Source organism: Anoplopoma fimbria, chromosome 13 (genome assembly GCF_027596085.1).
Source record: "Anoplopoma fimbria isolate UVic2021 breed Golden Eagle Sablefish chromosome 13, Afim_UVic_2022, whole genome shotgun sequence".
In the NCBI taxonomy this organism is placed as follows: Eukaryota; Metazoa; Chordata; class Actinopteri; order Perciformes; family Anoplopomatidae; genus Anoplopoma; species Anoplopoma fimbria.
Genome location: NC_072461.1, coordinates 28,695,148 through 28,715,147, shown reverse-complemented (window position 1 = coordinate 28,715,147; position 20,000 = coordinate 28,695,148). Strand labels below are relative to the sequence as shown.

Genomic DNA, 20,000 nt, shown 5'->3' with positions numbered 1-20,000 from the left:
TAGCAGACGTCGTGTGAGACGAGCTATAAACTACAGTTTCTATTGATCCACCGACGGCGGCCATGTTGGAAAACAAACATCTCTCACACTTTTATATATATTTCAAAAAAATAAAAAGTACAGTGATTAACTTCTGGTTACAGAATCATTCCTGTACAAATAGAGTTTAAATAATTCACTTATTGTGATTTAATAATCTTTTCATACATTTAAAACATAATTGATGTCATGATGATGAAATGTTAGAAATCATGACGAGAAAAAGACAAACGTTGACGGTGAATCTCACGACAACTTTGTATTTTAAAACTTTACTTTATATTCATGTAAATGAATATACAATAATTTGAGTTAAAATCCGTCTGTTACATCTGTTTTTTTAATCTGAACACAAACAGACGCGTAAAAACTAAAGTTTACGGTTTTTAGAGGAGTAACATCCTGGAACTATTTTGTTGTTGGACAACAGTGAAACCCACTTCGCCCGGATAACCAGATTGTTACGGCAGGCCTGGCGTTGTGGGCGGGGCCTAACCGGGTGGGAAAACAAATAGTTATATTAACTTTTTATTTTTTAAATTAACATTCGAATACACAATTTCCCTTTTTCTAAAAAAAACCGGCTGTAATAAACACAAACTGTTGCGGATAATAAATACATCTAATTATCCATTTAAAATAAATAAAATACATTTAAAAAATGGTGCTTTGTGTCAGAAGCTGAGCTCAGTTTAAAGTTTAGATTTTTGTACTTTGGGATTATTCAGGAATTATTGATTTGTATTCTTTTTATTAATGATTAACCTTCACATTTCTGATTCTCTATCTCATGCTGTTTGTTACTCTGTTTTATTTTCCAGAAACTCTCTGGAACCTTTTTAAAGACATTTTTACTCAGTGAGGTTTCCTTGATGGACAGATTAGATCATCTAAATAAAAACGATAGCTAGGTGAAAGCTAAGCTAGTGGGGCTAGCCAAAGCTACGTATTAGCCCTTTATGGCTAATAGCGTCGCTGACAGTTTGAGAGACAAAACCATGTAATTTAATATTTTAATGCGAGTTGATAATCTTCATTTGAGCTGAAACATTTAACCAACAGACGTTTTTAACACCCGTATGAGAATCACAGGTTTTAATAACTACATTCACAAGTTTTATTCGTGCGTCCCTGTAAACCATGAAAGTGTGAAATCAGGAACTTTACCAGGACTCTTTTATTTCAACCTGTGATTTTCCATTTAGCTACAGAATCTTAGCCACAGAAATTATGAGAATCATGGGAGTTGTAGTTTTGGGTGTATTTAATATTGATTATCTGCTGGTTCAGGTTTTTTATGATTTTTCTCAAAATAAATTTAGATTTATTTATTTTTCTATTGATTGACTAATTGATTAATCGACTAATCGTTCAACATCCACTAACGTCAGAAGAAATGATGACATTTCTATTAACTATAAGTCTCAATAAAACGAGCTGTAAAATCAGTAACTACATCTATAATGAGACGAGAGGCATCAGGATCTGATTCAGCTCAGCCCACTGCTGATTGATTGATTGACTGTTGGATTGATTGGTAGTCATTGATCAGAGCAGCACAGTCAGTATTGTCGTTGGTTCAGAGCTCTTGGTTTGTTGGATCTGATATAAATAAGACAGAACCTCTGAGAGATTTTAATCCTGCAGCCTGCTGATCAATACTTTTTAAATCAATAAGTGAGGCTGCAGGTGAACGGAGGAGAGAAGTGTTCAGTTCGTCCTGTGTGAATGTTTGACAGCAGATTCCTCCACTGCTGCTCTTTTCTCTTCTTCTTTTATCATGACGACGCCCAAGGTTACTGTGAGTGTGTGTGTGAGTGTGTGTGTGTGTGTGAGTGTGTGTGTGTGTGTGTGTGTGTGTGTGTTTGCTAGTGTGTTTGAGTGTGTGTGTGTGAGAGAGAGTGTGAGTGTGTGTGTTTGCGTAGGTGTGTTGTCAGCCAAGGTTAGCAGCTAATAGCTGTGAATGAGTGCTGTTGACTCAGTGGACATATTTGTGACTGAGAGCAGCAGAGCGACATGAATAACTGAATATTAACTGAATATTTGTCCTTCAGAGTAAAAGCATGAGTCTCTTTCAGTCACATTAATGCTGCTGAGCTTCAGTTTTAACGTGGAGGCCTCCACCTGTCGTTGGCGTCCACATCACCGCTCACACTTCACCTGAGTCCATGGACGGACGGTCTGCAGACAACCAGCTGAGAGTCTAATTTTACTTCCTGGATTAGTAACTCTAGTTCTGATCCTATACAACCAGGAAGCAACCTCTAGTTCTGTCTTAAAGCTGCATTCTCTCTGCTGTCCATCAGGGGGCGACTCCTCTGGTTGTATAGAAGTCTATGAGAAAATGACTCTACTTCTCTCTTGATTTATTCCCTCAGTAAACATTGTAAACATGAGTTTATGGTCTCAATCTCTAGTTTCAAGTCTTCTTCAATACAGCATGATGTTCATTTAGTAAATGATGCTCCATTTAGAGTCAAACAGACCATAAAGCAGGGGATGCTTTAGGGCGGGGCTACACACTGATTGACAGGTCGACACCAGAGACGTATACGGCGTCTCTACGTCACTCCTCCTCACTCCATATATGGTCACTTCCTGTTCACTGGTTGCAAAAAAAACAAGATGGCGACGTCCAAAATTCGTACTTTGTTGGACTTCCTGTGATGTCACTGAGCTGTTTTAGTGTCCAGGTGTTACAGCTGTCTCTCTCTCTCTCTCCGTCAGATGGTCGGTAAGATGGGCGGAGAAGCCATGTCTCACCTCAACAGCTCCTCAGGAGGTGTGGAGCCATCGCTGTACTACCAGGGCCAGAAACGACCCGGAGAGGACGGAGGTGAGGGGGGAGGGGGGCAATTCATGAGAGACAGACTGACAGGAAATGAGACAGTACTGAGACAGACAAACAGGAAGTGAGACGGTACTAAGAGACAGACAGGAAGTGAGACAGTACTGATATACAGACAGACAGGAAGTCAGACAGGACTGAGAGAGACAAACAGGAAGTGAGACGGTACTAAGAGACAGACAAACAGGAAGTGAGACAGACAAAACAGGAAGTGAGACGGTACTGAGACAAACAGGAAGTGAGATGGTACTGAGACAAACAGGAAGTGAGATGGTACTGAGACAAACAGGAAGTGAGATGGTACTGAGAGACAGACAGACTGACAGGAAGTCAGACAGGACTGAGACAGACAGGAAGTGAGATGGTACTGAGAGACAGACAGACTGACAGGAAGTCAGACAGGACTGAGACAGACAAACAGGAAGTAAGACAGTACTGAGAGTCAGACAGACAAGAAGTAAGACGTTACTGAGAGACAGACTGACAGGAAGTCAGATGGTAATGAGACAGACAAACTGGAAGTGAGACAGTACTGAGAGACAGACAGAAACGTTGGTTAGTGTTTTTGTTCTGTCTCTTCTTCTGTGGTGCAGAAACCCGTCTGTTAGTGTGGGTCACTGCCTCAGGACTAAATGAAGTCCTTCATGTCTAATCTGTGTCTCTGTGTCTCAGTAGGTAACCAGCTAGCAGCCATGGGGCATCAAAGGTACGATCAGCAGAACGTATTGATCTCTCACAGACACACACACACACACACACACACACAGCGGGGGGGTAATGACACACACATAACGAGGTGTGTTCAGCATCATATTCCTGTTTGCTAATAGACATCAGTGAGCTGCTGTAACGGGAGATAAGTGTTTATAGATCTGTTCTCCATCAACAGAATCACTTATTGACACTCGCTCTGTGTGACCAGGATGTTAATGTGTGTGTGTGTGTGTGTGTGTGTGTGTGTGTGTGTGTCTGTGTGTGTTGCAGCAGGGTAATCACAGAGGATTACAAGGTCCCCGACAGGATGGTCGGCTTCAGTGAGTATGACCTCCGACCTCTCACTGCTTCCTGCTGGTCGTCCAATCAGAGTCTAGTTGTTCAGAGCAGCTGATCTGAAGTCTGGACCAACGGTTTATCTTCATTCTTTAACGTTTTCATTCCTTTTCTTTGTTTAATTGGTACCTGACATAGAACCTTCTCCCTGTTCTGACCTCCTCACCTGTAACCTCCTGAGCTAAAGCGAGCTTAGACTCTTCATCCAGAGCTAGAGCTTTTTCACCTGACTGAATATCTACAATCTGCCATAGAACCTAGAACCTGAGTCTTATAACCCGTGTTTAACTCATCTTAGAACCTTAAACCTAGAACGTACATTTTTGAACTGAGGTGGAACATTTGTACCCGATAAGGAACCTTTTCACTGAGCCTGAACCTTTTCATTCCAACTAGAACCTTCATGTCCCATTGAACCTTTTAAATCTGACCTAGAACCTTTAAGCTAAACCAGAACCCTTTTTACCTAAATCTAAATAGTTTGCACCCGACCTGAAACCTTCCATCTGACTCTCAACTTTAAGACTTACATAGAACCTTCCACTTTACCGAGAACCTTTTTTACTTGATGTTAAAGCTTTCACACGACTTCCATTTCAACCGGAATCTTTAAACGAGAACGTTTTCAGATGAGATGAGATCTTCCCTTACAGCTTTTTCACATAACCTTGACCACTCCAACTGAGCTAGAACCGTCTAGAATCTTCCTTCTGGCTGACCGTATAAATGACCAAGGCTTTAATCCTGAACCAGAACCTTTTTATCCAGAACTAGAACCTTTAATCTGTCATGGAACCTTTTTATCCTGGCCTAGAACCTTTGATCTGACCTGGAACCTTTCTATCCTCTTTAATTTGAACCAGAACCTTTTGATCCTGAACTAGAACCTTTTTATTAGAACCAGAACCTTTTTATTCTGACCTAGAACTTTAGTTTTTGAGTTGGAACCTTTTACCTGATCTAGAACCTTTTTAAACCTTCTTTAAACAGACCTAGATCTTTAACCTGAGCTAGAACTTATTATCTGACCCTAAACGCTTCCAACTTAGCTAGAACCTTTATCCTGATCCAGAACCCATTAACGTGACAGAAAACCGTTCCACCGGATGCAGAACCCTTTAGTTTCACCTGATGATTAACACCTGACCAGAACCTTTATATTGAGATGTGAATCCATGACATGACGTAATGTTTCTTTGATCTGGTTCTCCAGTTATCGGACGAGGAGGTGAACAGATCACCAGGATCCAGTTGGAGTCTGGCTGCAAGATCCAGATTGCTGCTGGTGAGTGTGATTTATTAACGTTCTCCTCCAAAGGTTTCCACGTTGTTCTCTGGTACGGCGGCGCGTTTGTAGACGTTCATGATTTAGACTTTATTGCACTGCTCATATCCTCAAACAGCGGGTTCTACTGAAGAACTGTTTCTGCAACGATTGAGTTCCTTTTAGTGAGATCCTCTGGTAAACAGTGTTTATGTCTGGGGCTTTTATTGTGAAAGGTAGAGGGTATCTGGTCTTCACTGCCTTTGTCAGGGTTGAAAAGACAAAGAAAGTTTTTGCTGAACACTATGGTTTATGTCTGTCTGTAGTTAAAGTTTAAACACATTAATCACGTCTGTGTGTGTCTGTCTGTGTCTGTCTGTCTGTCTCTCTGTGTGCGTGTGTGTGTGTCTCTGTGTGTGTGTGTGTCTGTCTGTGTTCGTCTGTCTGTGTGTGTGTGTCTGTCTGTCTGTCTGTCTGTCTGTCTGTCTGTCTGTCTGTCTCTCTGTGTGCGTGTGTGTGTGTGTGTCTCTGTGTGTGTCTGTCTGTGTGTGTGTGTGTGTGTGTGTGTGTGTGTGTGTGTGTGTGTGTGTGTGTGTGTGTGTGTGTGTGTGTGTGTGTGTGTGTGTGTGTGTGTGTGTGTGTGTGTCTCTGTGTGTGTCTGTGTGTGTGTGTGCTCAGACAGCGGCGGTCTGATGGAGCGGCCATGTTCCCTGACTGGAACTCCAGAGAGCATCGAGTGAGTTTTTAAACATCCACCTTCACCTCCTCTAATAGCACCACCTGGTCACCTCCACCTGCTGCTCACCTCCTGTGTGTGTCCGTGTGTCCGTGTGTGTGTGTGTTCGTCTCCAGGCAGGCGAAGCGTCTGTTGGTCCAGATCGTGGATCGCTGCAGAAACGGTCCGGGTTTCCACGGCGACGGTGAAGGCGGAGCCTCTGTGCAGGAGATGCTGATCCCAGCCAGTAAGGTGGGGCTGGTGATTGGCCGAGGAGGAGACACCATCAAACAGCTGCAGGTAAAATGATTGGCCGTTAGGACGCCACAAACGTGTGTCTCATCAGCGCCTGTGATTCATGTTGATGATGATGATGATGTGTGTCAGGAGCGAGCGGGGGTGAAGATGATGATGATCCAGGACGGTCCGATGCCGACCGGAGCCGACAAACCGCTCCGCATCTCTGGAGACCCGTACAAAGTCCAGGTGAACACACGTCTGAACTCCTCATTGTTTACTGATGGAGGTTTTAAATATCAAAAGAACAGATGTAGATGTTGGATGAAGAGAAACGGGCTCATCCTGAGGTTCAGGTTCCTCTTGTAAACAACTGTAGCAGACGCTAAAGGCTTTAAAAACGTCCTCACTCTGAGGATTAAAACTCAAAGTATCAGATTTAACTTGAGCTTAAGTATTTCAAACATCTGCCTCCTCTCTTCTGCTCCTGCAGGCAGCGAGGGAGCTGGTGTTGGAGGTGATCCGGGAGAAGGACGGAGACTTCAGGTCGGGACGCAACGACTTCAGCGCCCGCCTGGGAGGAGCCAGCCTGGACGTACGACACGCACGAACAACGCACACTGTTAGCATTCGTTAGCAGTTAGCATGTTTGAGCGTCCCTTTGATCCACTTTTTAAATGGTACATTCATTTCTAGTCCGTCTCTCTGCAGGTTCCAGTTCCACGGTTCGCTGTCGGCATCGTGATCGGCAGGAACGGAGAAATGATCAAGAAGATCCAGAACGATGCCGGAGTCCGAATCCAGTTTAAAGCAGGTCTGTTTACACCAGTATAATCCAGTTCATACTGGTCAGTTAACATCAGTATATTCCAGTTCATACTGGTCAGTTAACACCAGTATAATCCAGTACATACTGGTCTGTTAACACCAGTATAATCCAGTACATACTGGTCTGTTAACACCAGTATAATCCAGTTCATACTGGTCAGTTAACACCACTGGTCTGTTAACACCAGTATAATCCAGTACATACTGGTCTGTTAACACCAGTATAATCCAGTACATACTGGTCTGTTAACACCAGTATAATCCAGTACATACTGGTCTGTTAACACCAGTATAATCCAGTACATACTGGTCTGTTAACACCAGTATAATCCAGTACATACTGGTCTGTTAACACCAGTATAATCCAGTACATACTGGTCAGTTAACACCAATATAAACTGGTCAGTAAACATTAGTATAATCCAGATTAAACCAGTGTGTTAATGGAGTTATGATTTAGATTAAAAGGCTGATGACCTCTGACCTCACTGTGTCTCCTCCAGATGATGGCATCAGTCCAGAGCGTGTTGCCATGGTGATGGGTCAGCCAGACCGCTGCCAGCATGCTGTCCACCTCATCAACGAGCTGATCCAGACCGCACAGGTAACACACACACACACACACACACACACACACACACACACAGCTGTGATGAAGTCAGCTGTGATGAAGTCCTCGTGCGTCTCCTCACTCTGTGTCTTCGTGTTTTCCTTCGTAGGAGCGTGACGGCTTCGGCTCGGCCCTGCGGAGTGGCAGGGTCAGAGGTCGTGGAGATTGGACTATGGGTTCTCCAGGTCCGCTACAGGAAGTGACCTACACCATCCCCGCTGACAAGTGTGGCCTGGTCATCGGCAAAGGTAGAGGAGGACATGTGTTTCAGTCTGACCGGTGTGGTGACGGTGTAAACACAAAGGCAAACATGTCGTTAACTATTTAATGATCCCGATCAAAGTACTTTAAATATTTAAATATTCTGAAGATAGAAAATGTATCCACACGGCAACATTGAGCCACATAATCCAAATACTGAAGGTCCTGTTCTAAACGTTTGTTAATACAAACACATCTGAACAACCACAGACACTCGATGGCTCTTCTGTTGAGACGGGACGTTTAGTCCCTAAAGGTCTGGGGTTTATGGGAAATTGAGTTTGTCAGAAGCAGCAAAAAATCTGAAATATTGAAAAACTGTCATAATCTATATATGAAGCGAGCTACACTTCATTCTGTCAAGTTATTCTTTTGTTATTTACGCTGCAGTGGAACAAAAGGCAGAAGAGGGCAATACGTTTAGAGTATTTATTAAAATACCATTCATTTAAATATTCCTCCATCAGTCACGTCTCTACATTTTCTAATATTACAAATAAATTGAACAAATAGAAAAGGAACTCACACCCATTATTATTATTATTATTATTATTATTATTATTATTATTATTATTATTTTAACAAGGTACAGACGAGCATTTAAGGCTTTTATTTGTTCTTGATTTAAATATTTTTTAAATCTGAAGCCGCTGAGAACTCACGGGGAGCTCAAATGTAAAGTCACATGACTAACATCAACCGACTCCATCTCTATTTAGGAAACATGAAGCATTCAGCAGCCTCTGTTTGTGTTTGGAGGTCAAGAGGGTCGAGCAGCAGCTTTCAAAATAAAAGCACCAGAATAGACAAGAATAGACATGTCAAGCACTTAAGTGTGTGTGTGTGTGTGTGTGTGTGTGTGTGTGTGTGTGTGTGTGTGTGTGTGTGTGTGTGTGTGTGTGTGTGTGTGTGTGTGTGTGTGTGTGTGTGTGTGTGTGTGTGTGTGTGTGTGTGTGTGGTCTTTTGTTAGTCAGGACTCTATTGGACAATACTGATGAATGTCTTACTGTCGACACACACACACGGGTCTCTAAATGAAATGATTTTTATTATAATGACATCAGATTAATAAACGTTTATCTTAAATAAAAACAGGATTAGATGAGAAATATTTGAGTTGGAGCTAAAATAAGAATTAGTTAATTAATTTATCTATTGAGTAATATTTGACTTATCAGACTTTATTTAGACATTATGTCAGAAACAGTAATTCTAATAATCAGTCATTTAAAGTCCAGAGCAGATAAATATATTCAGTTTTTATTAAAGAAACCAGTAAAACCACTAATAAGAAACATTTCACTGATAAATGTTTGTTATATAATCTGAATATTAAACATCATAAATGAATAAACAGTTTGGTTCTGAATCTGAAATGAAACCTGGAGAGATTTAAAGGAATGAAACAATATGTAGATTTATTCAGAGCTCCTGCTTCTCCTCATAAGAGCTCCATTAACGGCTCCTCCTCATTTGGTTAACAAAGAGTTAAAGACCGCACGGTACTCTGCTGACCAGGAGGAGGAGGTGAGGGGGAGGAGGAGAAGAAGGAGGAGGAGGAAGAGGAAGAGGATAAGTAGGAGGAGGAGGAGGACAAAGGAGGCGGAGGAGAAGAAGAAGAGAAGTAGTAGAATAAGGGAGGAGGAGGTGAAGAAGAGAAGTAGTAGAATAAGGGAGGAGAAGAGAAGTAGTAGAATAAGGGAGGAGAAGAGAAGTAGTAGAATAAGGAGGAGTAGTAGGAGAAGAGAAGTAGTAGAATAAGGGAGGAGAAGAGAAGTAGTAGAATAAGGGAGGAGAAGAGAAGTAGTAGAATAAGGGAGGAGAAGAGAAGTAGTAGAATAAGGGAGGAGAAGAGAAGTAGTAGAATAAGGGAGGAGAAGAGAAGTAGTAGAATAAGGGAGGAGGAGAGAAGTAGTAGAATAAGGGAGGAGAAGAGAAGTAGTAGAATAAGGGAGGAGAAGAGAAGTAGTAGAATAAGGGAGGAGAAGAGAAGTAGTAGAATAAGGGAGGAGAAGAGAAGTAGTAGAATAAGGGAGGAGAAGAGAAGTAGTAGAATAAGGGAGGAGAAGAGAAGTAGTAGAATAAGGGAGGAGAAGAGAAGTAGTAGAATAAGGGAGGAGAAGAGAAGTAGTAGAATAAGGGAGGAGGAAGAGAAGTAGTAGAATAAGGGAGGAGAAGAGAAGTAGTAGAATAAGGGAGGGAGAGAAGTAGTAGAATAAGAGGAGTAGAGGAGGGAGAGAAGTAGTAGAATAAGGGAGGAGGAGAGAAGTAGTAGAATAAGGGAGGAGGAGAGAAGTAGTAGAATAAGGGAGGAGAAGAGAAGTAGTAGAATAAGGGAGGAGGAGAGAAGTAGTAGAATAAGGGAGGAGGAGGAGAAGAAGGAGGAGGAGGAGCTTCATGTTGTTTATTTAATGTGAAGCAGTCAGGAGATCAAACATGTTTTAAGTTCTAATGAGAACGGTCACCTCTCTGTGTTCAGGTGGAGAAACCATAAAGAGTATTAACCAGCAGTCTGGAGCTCACGTGGAGCTGCAGAGGAACCCCCCCCCTCCACCGACCCCAACACCCGGGTCTTCACCATCAGAGGCACCGCCCAGCAGATGGACCTGGCCCGCCAGCTCATAGACGACAAGATCGGGGTACGGGAAACAAACGCACCTCCACAAAACGACCCTGTCTTAGACTTCCTACTCCGTGTGAAGTCCTGAATCAAACACACCTGTTGTTATTGTTATTATTATTATTATTATTATTATTATTATTATTGTTATTATTATTTTATTGAATTATTATTAATAATAATTTATTATTATTGTTTATTATTATTATTGTTTTTGTTAATTATTATTGTTGTATTTAATAATAATTATTATTTATTTTATGTGATCATACCTGTAGAATAATAATCCAGGTTTATCATCTTAAACCTGAACTCTTTGATTTATTTAGTTTGTGACTGAAACTCCTCAGAACTTCAGATCTTCTGCTTGTTTGTGATCTATTTCGCAGCATTTGTTATTTTATGAATATGAAAAATTTGTGCAGTGAATTTGTTGCATGTCGCAGAATACACTAGATAAATTAAATAAACACACAATATTATGCTGTTAAAATGCAGGAGTCCCACAAACAGTAAGAATCAGATTTGTTTTCAGCACCAAACTCCACTCAAAAAACATCCAATTTAAGAGACTGCTGGAATGTTGATGTGATGGTGTGAGGATTTAAGGTGGAATGTTGAGATGTTGATGTGAGGATTTAAGGTGGACTGTGTTAACAGAATGTGTCTCTGGTCTTCAGGGTTCAGGGATCATGAGTAACGGAGGTTTTGGATTCAGTCCCTTCACTCAGGGCCCTGCTGCACACCAGAAGTAAGATCCTCCGTCTGATATTGATCTGATCTATTTGAGTTTGTCTGATGATGAGGATGTATATGAATATGATGAAGAAGAAGAAGATGAAGGGTGGACTGCAGCAGAGACATGAAACAAACAGCTGACATCATCTCTGCAGTAAAAACTACAAACCTGTCTGTAATAACTTTATTTAAACCTGACGCTTCATCACCGTGTCCTGCTGCGTTCTGATTGGTCGGTTTGTAGACGGTCACATGGTTTCACCAAAGGTAACTGAATATATGAAGTATTATTATAAGTATTATTATAAGTATGATATGTGTGTGTTTCAGCTGTGGCAGCGGTCAGACCTTCCTGACCGGCGTTTGGGGAAACACCTACCAGACCAGCTGGCAGAACCCTGGACAACAAGACCCTGGTAACACACACACACACACACACACACACACACACACACACACACACACACACACACACACACACACACACCCTTCACTTTTTCCACAGTTTTATGATAAAATCATTAAATACATTCTTCACTGATCACTTTGGTCTCAATACCTCATAAAGACAAAGTGATGATTTTATTGACATGACATTATTATTGAATATATATATTATGTCTTTATGTGAGCTGGAGCTCATTTACCAGTTTACATGCAGTCGGACTTTGCTTTTGGTATTTTGGTGAATAATTACAACGGTCACAGTGAACTTTGAGACAAGAACAAGAGCTGAAAAGATCAAGAATCATAAACAGACAAATAATCATTTACATTTTAAAATATATATATATATATCTATATATATATAGATATATATATATATATATATAGATATATCTGTTTACAGAGCAGAGACAGTGTATTTCCTGTTTCACAGTAGTCCTACCAGGCCGCCAAAAATCTACAGTAACATTTTCCGAATGGGAGAAGAGTTTATTTTAGGGTCATTGTAGGTCAAATATAAGATAAATACACAGAACCAGAATATTTAGAGGAAATTAAATGTGTACATTTAAAACTTAGAGCAGAAGAAGTAAAGAAAAGATATTTCCTGAGATCTCCTAAATAAGCGAGTAAAAACACAGATATTGTGTGAAACCATGGTAACGTGGGCTCAGTGTTATTATGGTATGGACGAAGGTCCTGAAAGATACATAACTGTTTTATTTCTGTGTTCCTTTATGAACAGAAATAGTTTCTCTTTTAGTGTGACTTTAATCTCAGAGAAAGTCACGTGTTTCTCAGAATATTATTCAGAGGTTTAATATATCATATGAGTCTGTAGTTGTCTCTGTTGATCCAGTGAGTCGGTAGTAGTCTGTTGATCCAGTGAGTCTGTCGTCGTCTGTTGATCCAGTGAGTCTGTCGTCGTCTGTTGATCCAGTGAGTCTGTAGTTGTCTCTGTTGATCCAGTGAGTCGGTAGTAGTCTGTTGATCCAGTGAGTCTGTCGTCGTCTGTTGATCCAGTGAGTCTGTCGTCGTCTGTTGATCCAGTGAATCTGTAGTCGTCTGTTGATCCAGTGAGTCTGTCGTCGTCTGTTGATCCAGTGAGTCTGTCGTCGTCTGTTGATCCAGTGAGTCTGTCGTCGTCTGTTGATCCAGTGAGTCTGTAGTCGTCTGTTGATCCAGTGAGTCTGTAGTCGTCTGTTGATCCAGTGAGTCTGTAGTCGTCTGTTGATCCAGTGAGTCTGTAGTCGTCTGTTGATCCAGGGAGTCGGTAGTCGTCTGTTGATCCAGTGAGTCTGTCGTCGTCTGTTGATCCAGGGAGTCTGTAGTCGTCTGTTGATCCAGGGAGTCTGTAGTCGTCTGTTGATCCAGTGAGTCGGTAGTCGTCTGTTGATCCAGTGAGTCTGTAGTCGTCTGTTGATCCAGTGAGTCTGTAGTCGTCTGTTGATCCAGTGAGTCGGTAGTCATCTGTTGATCCAGGGAGTCGGTAGTCGTCTGTTGATCCAGGGAGTCGGTAGTTGTCTCTGTTGATCCAGGGAGTCGGTAGTCGTCTGTTGATCCAGTGAGTCGGTAGTTGTCTCTGTTGATCCAGTGAGTCGGTAGTTGTCTCTGTTGATCCAGTGAGTCGGTAGTCGTCTGTTGATCCAGTGAGTCGGTAGTTGTCTCTGTTGATCCAGGGAGTCGGTAGTCGTCTGTTGATCCAGTGAGTCGGTAGTTGTCTCTGTTGATCCAGTGAGTCGGTAGTTGTCTCTGTTGATCCAGTGAGTCGGTAGTCGTCTGTTGATCCAGTGAGTCGGTAGTTGTCTCTGTTGATCCAGGGAGTCGGTAGTCGTCTGTTGATCCAGTGAGTCGGTAGTCGTCTGTTGATCCAGTGAGTCTGTAGTTGTCTCTGTTGATCCAGTGAGTCGGTTCTGAAGCATCAGACTCACCGTCTGTTTGTGTCTGTAGGTCAACAGAACCAACCTCAGAGCCTGATGGCCGACTACAGTAAGGCCTGGGAGGACTACTACAAGAAACAGAGTAGGACCATTCTCTGAACCTGTCTGTCACTCTGTCTTTGTCCGTCTGTCTCTGTCTCTGTCTGTCTCTGTCTGTCTGTCTGCTCCTCCAGTTCTTAAAAAGAGTTTAGATAATTAGAAATGATATAAAACACAACAAAGAGACAGACATATATTTTAATCTCAGGAGGAGGAGGAGACCAAACACTAAGCTAACAGACAGACTGATATTCAAAGTGAGACACAAAGAATCATGTTTATCTGTGACTGATGGGTGTGGAGACTAAATGTGTTCACACAGGTTTAACTAAGAGATCAAAACCAGCAGAGACGTGTGTCCCTGTGTGTGTCTTAATGTCCTCATGTGTGTGTCTTAATGTCCTCATGTGTGTGTCTTAATGTCCTCATGTGTGTGTCTTAATGTCCTCATGTGTGTGTCTTAATGTTTTAATGTCCTCATGTGTCTTAATGTCCTCATGTGTCTTAATGTGTCTTAATGTCCTCATGTGTCTTAATGTCCTCATGTGTCTTAATGTCCTCATGTGTCTTAATGTCCTCATGTGTGTGTCTTAATGTCCTCATGTGTCTTAATGTCCTCATGTGTCTTAATGTCCTCATGTGTCTTAATGTCCTCATGTGTGTGTCTTTAGGTCAGTCTTCTCAGCAGAGTTCGGTTCCAGACTACTCTGCAGCATTAGCAGAATACTACAGAACTCAGCCCTACCTGTGGAACGCCGCCCAGATACAGGTAACACACTCACCTGGTTCTGATTCTGGTTCTGATTTTTGTTCTGATTCTGGTTCAGGATCTGGTTCTGGTTCTGTTTCTGGAGTTTTACTTTAGAAAGTTCTGCTGGTCCAGAATCTATCAGGGAGGATTTCAAACACAATCTTTAAAAAAAAAAAAAAAAAAAAAAAAAAACATTTAAATATAATTAAATAATATTGTATATATTTACGAGAATATTAATTTAAATAATAACTAATAATTAAAAGTAGAATGGGGTTTAATAAACTTTAATGACATAAATTTATAGGAAAAAATACTTTATTATTCTTTAAAGAATTCACGTTGCATCTCTATGAATCCACTTTGTATTGTCACACACACACACGGTGAAATCAAACCGTTCTACGCTACAGTCCCTGAGCAGTTTGGGGTTTGATGCCTTGCTCAAGGGCAGCTCTCCAGCTACCTGTCCTCGCTCCGTACTGCTCTTTTTTGTTATTGTGCATTTATAAAAGTTCATACTATTTCTAATCAATATATTTACCTTGAATTAAATGTTATTTAAATGTCTCATGTTCTAAATGTATAATGGCATTTTCTTTATGATTCTACACGACATATAAATAACCTTTCATTCGACTCCACGACGTCTGAACAGAACGACGAACAACAATGATGTCATTTCCTGTCTCTTCAGGATCACTAGAGGCTCCTCCCTCACCGGCGAAGGCCTTTGACGGTCGTCGACGGCAACCGAATCGGGGTTTCCTAGCAACGCTCTGCCGCTTCCTCCTTCTTTTTGTAGAGAAAAACTAAGGATTAACTGAAAAATCACGAACTCTTTTCTTTTCTGTTTTTTAACCTTACAAAGTTGATATTTTGTCGGGCAGATTTTTTTGGACTAGCCTCTGGTCTCTCTCCACGGTGTAGACCTGGTTTTTCTTTTTGTTTTATTTTTTATCAAACTTGAACTTAAAGATGTATCAGTGTGGCTTTGAACAAAAAAAATCCAGTATAATCTATATTTTGTCTAGTTTTATTTTCCAATAAGAAAACGGTATAAGGCTTAGCAGTCTTGAGTAAGAAAATCAGATATTATTATTATTATTATTATTATTTTTGTTTATGATAATGTTTTAAAGCATGCGTCAGATTGTGTGTGTTGACTCTCAGTTATTTTTTTTTATTTTATTTTTTTGGCATAGAAATATTTTAATAGCGTCAGATGGAAATTTAATGTTTTACCGTCAGAGACAAAAACTGTTTTTGTACTAAATTTGTGCTCGCTGGGTCTGTTTGTTCTCGGTCTAATTTTACCTGTTAAGTCGCCATCTTGGAGGTGCAATGACGCGTTTATTGTTTTCTTTTGGTTTGATGATAGTTCTTATTCCTGTATCTCTATAGTGATTCTTTAGTTTTTATGATGTAATGATGAATAAATGACGATTTATATTGCGTTGTCTAAAGCCAGATCTCTCTGTGGTCAAACCGTCTGTGTCCTCCAGCCGACACCACGTTTCCCCACAACTCAACTTTCATTACAAAAAGGGGGAAAAATTTATATTTTCGTACAAAGTGAAACGTTATTGTTGTTGTAACTTAGTTCTGCATTTCTACTTTTGCCGATTTGTTTGTAGAAGAAGTGTTTGTAGCTGAACAATGAAGTTATCGATTCTATTAGCGATGTATTGGCTAAACTGGCGCGTTGGCTAAACGTGAAAGTTAGCAAAAAAGATGTGCGTTACCTCAACTGTGTGTTAGCGGAACGAATGTGGTGGTTGACTGTTTGTTAGCTGTGTTTTATTAGCTGACTGTTGAACTGAAACGTGTCTCTTAGTGAAAAGACGCGTTTCCTAAACTACAACTTTGTGTTAGCTGTGTGCGTTAGCTTAGCGAAGTGAGTTAACTTTTACTAAAAACATGCGCGTTAAAAGTTTTTTGATTGTGAATTTCTCCCATTTGAAAAATAAATAAAATCTAATAAAACCCAAGAAACAGAAATATAAGCCGCTCTGCTGGTTAAACAAATGCTCTGCATCTAATTTAACCTGCTAACAAACTGCCATAACCATATAAAACAATTAAAATGAGTTAATTTTAGGCTTAATATCCATTTATCTACTATGACTACATGGCTAGCTCAGGGAGCGACTCGTTTCAGTAATGTGTCAGCGTTCCCAAATTATCCCTGATTCTCCCGAATGTAGCATTTGATGTTTGTTTCGTTAGCTGTATGCGTTAGCTTAGCCGTGTGACTTAGCCTTTACTGAGCATTTTTGTTAGTTGAATTAGAGTGGAGGCGGTTTCTGTTTGTCCGGCGTGTGTTAGCAGACACTGCTGGATGTTTGTTAGCTAAACGTGCACCAACTTAACGTTGCTTTGCTCACGACTTATAGGAAATAGTGAGAATGGAAACGTTCACGTCAGCCTCCCACTTTTACTTCCAAGTGAATTTCTCCCGTTTTGATAAAAAAAGATACAGAACTTTCAGCAAACCAGTGAAAACAAATCTCCAAAGAAGCTTCACTGACAGTAACATCGAAATAAAACTCAATAAACACGAATATAATCCTTTTTTTCTAGTTAAAAACAAGCTTCACACCTAAGTTTACCTGCTAACAAACTGCCATTACAATGTAAAATGATTCCAACAGCTAATTTAGGCTTAATATCATTGTATCCTCTATTTCTGCATGGCTAGCTAAGGTAGCGACATCTTTCAATAACGTGTCAGCGCTCCAAAATTATCCCTGATTCTCCAAACGCGACGCGATTGCAGCGTTAGCTGAATATTCGTTAGCTAAGCTGTTATTCGTTAGCTAACGTGTGTGTGTGTGTTAGCTGTAGGTAGTGTGTCTGTTAAAAGCTGAAATGTGTTCTCAAACATTCATGATTATTTTTGTATACTTTTTTGTGGCTGTTTTATACAAATATATGAACATGGAGGTATTTTTCACCGTTTCTATTCGAACCCTCCTCCCAGCAGGATGTGTGATCTACCCGTTAGCTTGTTTACCACATGTTTAGATTTTTACTTTAAATTTTCCCCCTTTTTTGTAAAAATTCAGACGCTTGTGTTCCTTCGTAGAAGTCTGATTCCAGCCTTCGCTGTGTGCGTGTTAGCATTGTGTGCGTCGTGTGTCTGTGTGTATTTTTGTGCGTTAGCTGAGCGTTTGTGTGCTAGTTAGCTGTTAGCTCGTCGTGTGTTGGACCACAGAGAGGTTTGTCTTGCTTTGAGGGAGATCTGGCGTCTGTTGAGTTGAATATTGAGTCGGTGGTTCTGCTTCTTGTATGTGTGATGATGATGACGATGATGATAATAATAATAATGACGACGATAATAATGAGTTCCTCTGTACGGGGGTCTATTTAAATCTCTTTATCCAGTTTTGAGTATTCAGTTTGTCGATAAGATAATATGGTTTGTGTAAATTTCCACTTTCTGGCGGGTGCTCTCCAGTTAAATGTACTTTGTTATCCTGTTAAAAATGATATTGTTTAATTCACATGTTGTGTCTAACCGATTTGCAAAGAGAAGCGTGTGTTATTTTCTCAAGACTGCTAGGCTAACTGTCTCTATCTCTTCTTCTTGTCTTTCTGTCTCCGTCCGTCCAGACGTCGTCACGTTTAAAAAGCTGGTGGGATTTGTGATATTTAGTATTTCAGCACGTCTGTGATCGGACCATGTGATTACGTGTTGAACGATCCCACAGCTGGTTAGCGTGGCGGCTCTGAGGCGGAGGAGAGCTGTAGTGAGGGGGTTTAACTCCCCGAAACATTATTAAAAAGCACCGGAGTGGACGGCGGTTTGGTGTCCAGCCCCAGTTCAGGACCATCAGGGGTAAACCAGTAACCGACTGGTCACACCAATCCCCCCCCCTGAACCGGGACGGGACACGACCCACCCGTCCACTCCGGTTTAGATCTTCCTAGTCCCGAGCCCTCGCCCTGAAGGGGTGACGGGGAGCCTTTTTGGTTTCTGTTGTTTTCTAACGGACAGACGTCCTAACTGTAACCTGCAGATTTTTCTATTAGATTCTATTGACCGATGAAGAGTTGTGTATGAACCCGAGCCACGAGACTGTCGGTGGCCGAGGAAGAGGAAGATGGATGATGTTGATGATTAACATGAGGGCTAATAAACAAGCTCATTCTTTCTGACTGACTGTGTTTTTATGGATCCACTTCACTAATGTCTACCAGATGAAATATGAACTAAATTCATACAAGTCTTCATGGGATTTGGTTAAAGGTGATCAAAAGGTCCTGGAAAACCTGGAAAACAAAATGTTTATGGTCAGATGACTATTTTAGGGATCACATGAGACCTAAATAGTTTTTTATCCAATATTCTCCTGTTCAAGGATGACGTAAAGATGTCGTCTCACTGATCGAGTTTGGTTCGTTTTTTAGGTCAGTAAATCCGACTTTAGCTAGATTAAGTCTGATTTGAACTACATTAAGTCTGATTTTAAACTACATTAAGTCTGATTTGAACTACATTAAGTCTGATTTTAAACTACATTAAGTCTGATTTGAACTACATTAAGTCTGATTTTAAACTATATTAAGTCTGATTTAAACTTCATTAAGACTGATTTTAAATATATTAAGACTGACTAGCTAGAATAAGTCTGACTTTAACTAGATTAATTCTGGCTAAACTATATTAAGTCTGATTTAAAATAGATTAAGTCTGACTTTAGCTAGATTAAGTCTGACTTTGACTATATTAAGTCTGATTTAAACTATATTAAGTCTGATTTAAACTATTAAATCTGGCTAAACTATATTAAGTCTGATTTAAAGTATATTAAGTGATTTAACTATATTAAGTCTGATTTAAACTAGATTAATTCTGGCTAAACTATATTAAGTCTGGCTAAACTATATTAAGTCTGACTGACTATATTAAGTCTGATTTAAACTATATTAAGTCTGATTTAAACTATTAAGTCTGATTTAAACTATTAAATCTGGCTAAACTATTAAGTCTGGCTAAACTATATTAGGTCTGATTTAAACTATATTAAGTCTGACTAACTATTAAGTCTGATTTAAACTACATTAAGTCTGATTTTAACTATTAAATCTGGCTAAACTATATTAAGTCTGATTTAAACTTAAGTCTGGCTAAACTATATTAAGTCTGATTTAAACTATATTAAGTCTGATTTAAACTATTAAGTCTGGCTAAACTATATTAAGTCTGACTTTAACTATATTAAGTCTGATTTAAACTAGATTAATTCTGGCTAAACTATATTAAGTCTGGCTAAACTATATTAAGTCTGATTTAAAATAGATTAAGTCTGACTTTAGCTATATTAAATCTGATTAGCTAGATTAAGTCTGATTAGCTAGATTAAGTCTGATTTTGACTATATTAAGTCTGATTTAAACTATATTAAGTCTGATTTAAACTATTAAGTCTGATTTAAACTATTAAATCTGGCTAAACTATATTAAGTCTGGCTAAACTATATTAGGTCTGATTTAAACTACATTCAGTCTGATTTAAACTACATTAAGACTGATTTTAAATATATTAAAACTGACTAGCTAGAATAAGTCTGACTTTAACTAGATTAATTCTGGCTAAACTATATTAAG

The 20,000-nt window shown here is 40.0% G+C and overlaps 1 protein-coding gene across 1 annotated transcript in view; it reads left to right on the top strand.

Moving 5' to 3' along the window:
• The window catches only part of LOC129101049 (far upstream element-binding protein 3-like), a 21,202-nt gene extending 2,657 nt beyond the window's left edge, over window positions 1–18,545 (top strand). The window contains 18 exon segments of the mRNA XM_054610648.1: window positions 2,767–2,875; window positions 3,560–3,593; window positions 3,872–3,921; window positions 5,151–5,222; window positions 5,880–5,937; window positions 6,054–6,216; window positions 6,304–6,402; window positions 6,647–6,748; window positions 6,865–6,967; window positions 7,485–7,585; window positions 7,701–7,839; window positions 10,332–10,400; window positions 10,403–10,491; window positions 11,153–11,223; window positions 11,541–11,626; window positions 13,608–13,679; window positions 14,308–14,405; window positions 15,046–18,545. Coding sequence (XP_054466623.1) covers window positions 2,767–2,875; window positions 3,560–3,593; window positions 3,872–3,921; window positions 5,151–5,222; window positions 5,880–5,937; window positions 6,054–6,216; window positions 6,304–6,402; window positions 6,647–6,748; window positions 6,865–6,967; window positions 7,485–7,585; window positions 7,701–7,839; window positions 10,332–10,400; window positions 10,403–10,491; window positions 11,153–11,223; window positions 11,541–11,626; window positions 13,608–13,679; window positions 14,308–14,405; window positions 15,046–15,063 — 1,533 coding nt within the window. The 3' untranslated portion in view covers window positions 15,064–18,545.
• Window positions 18,546–20,000: the final 1,455 nt, after the last annotated feature.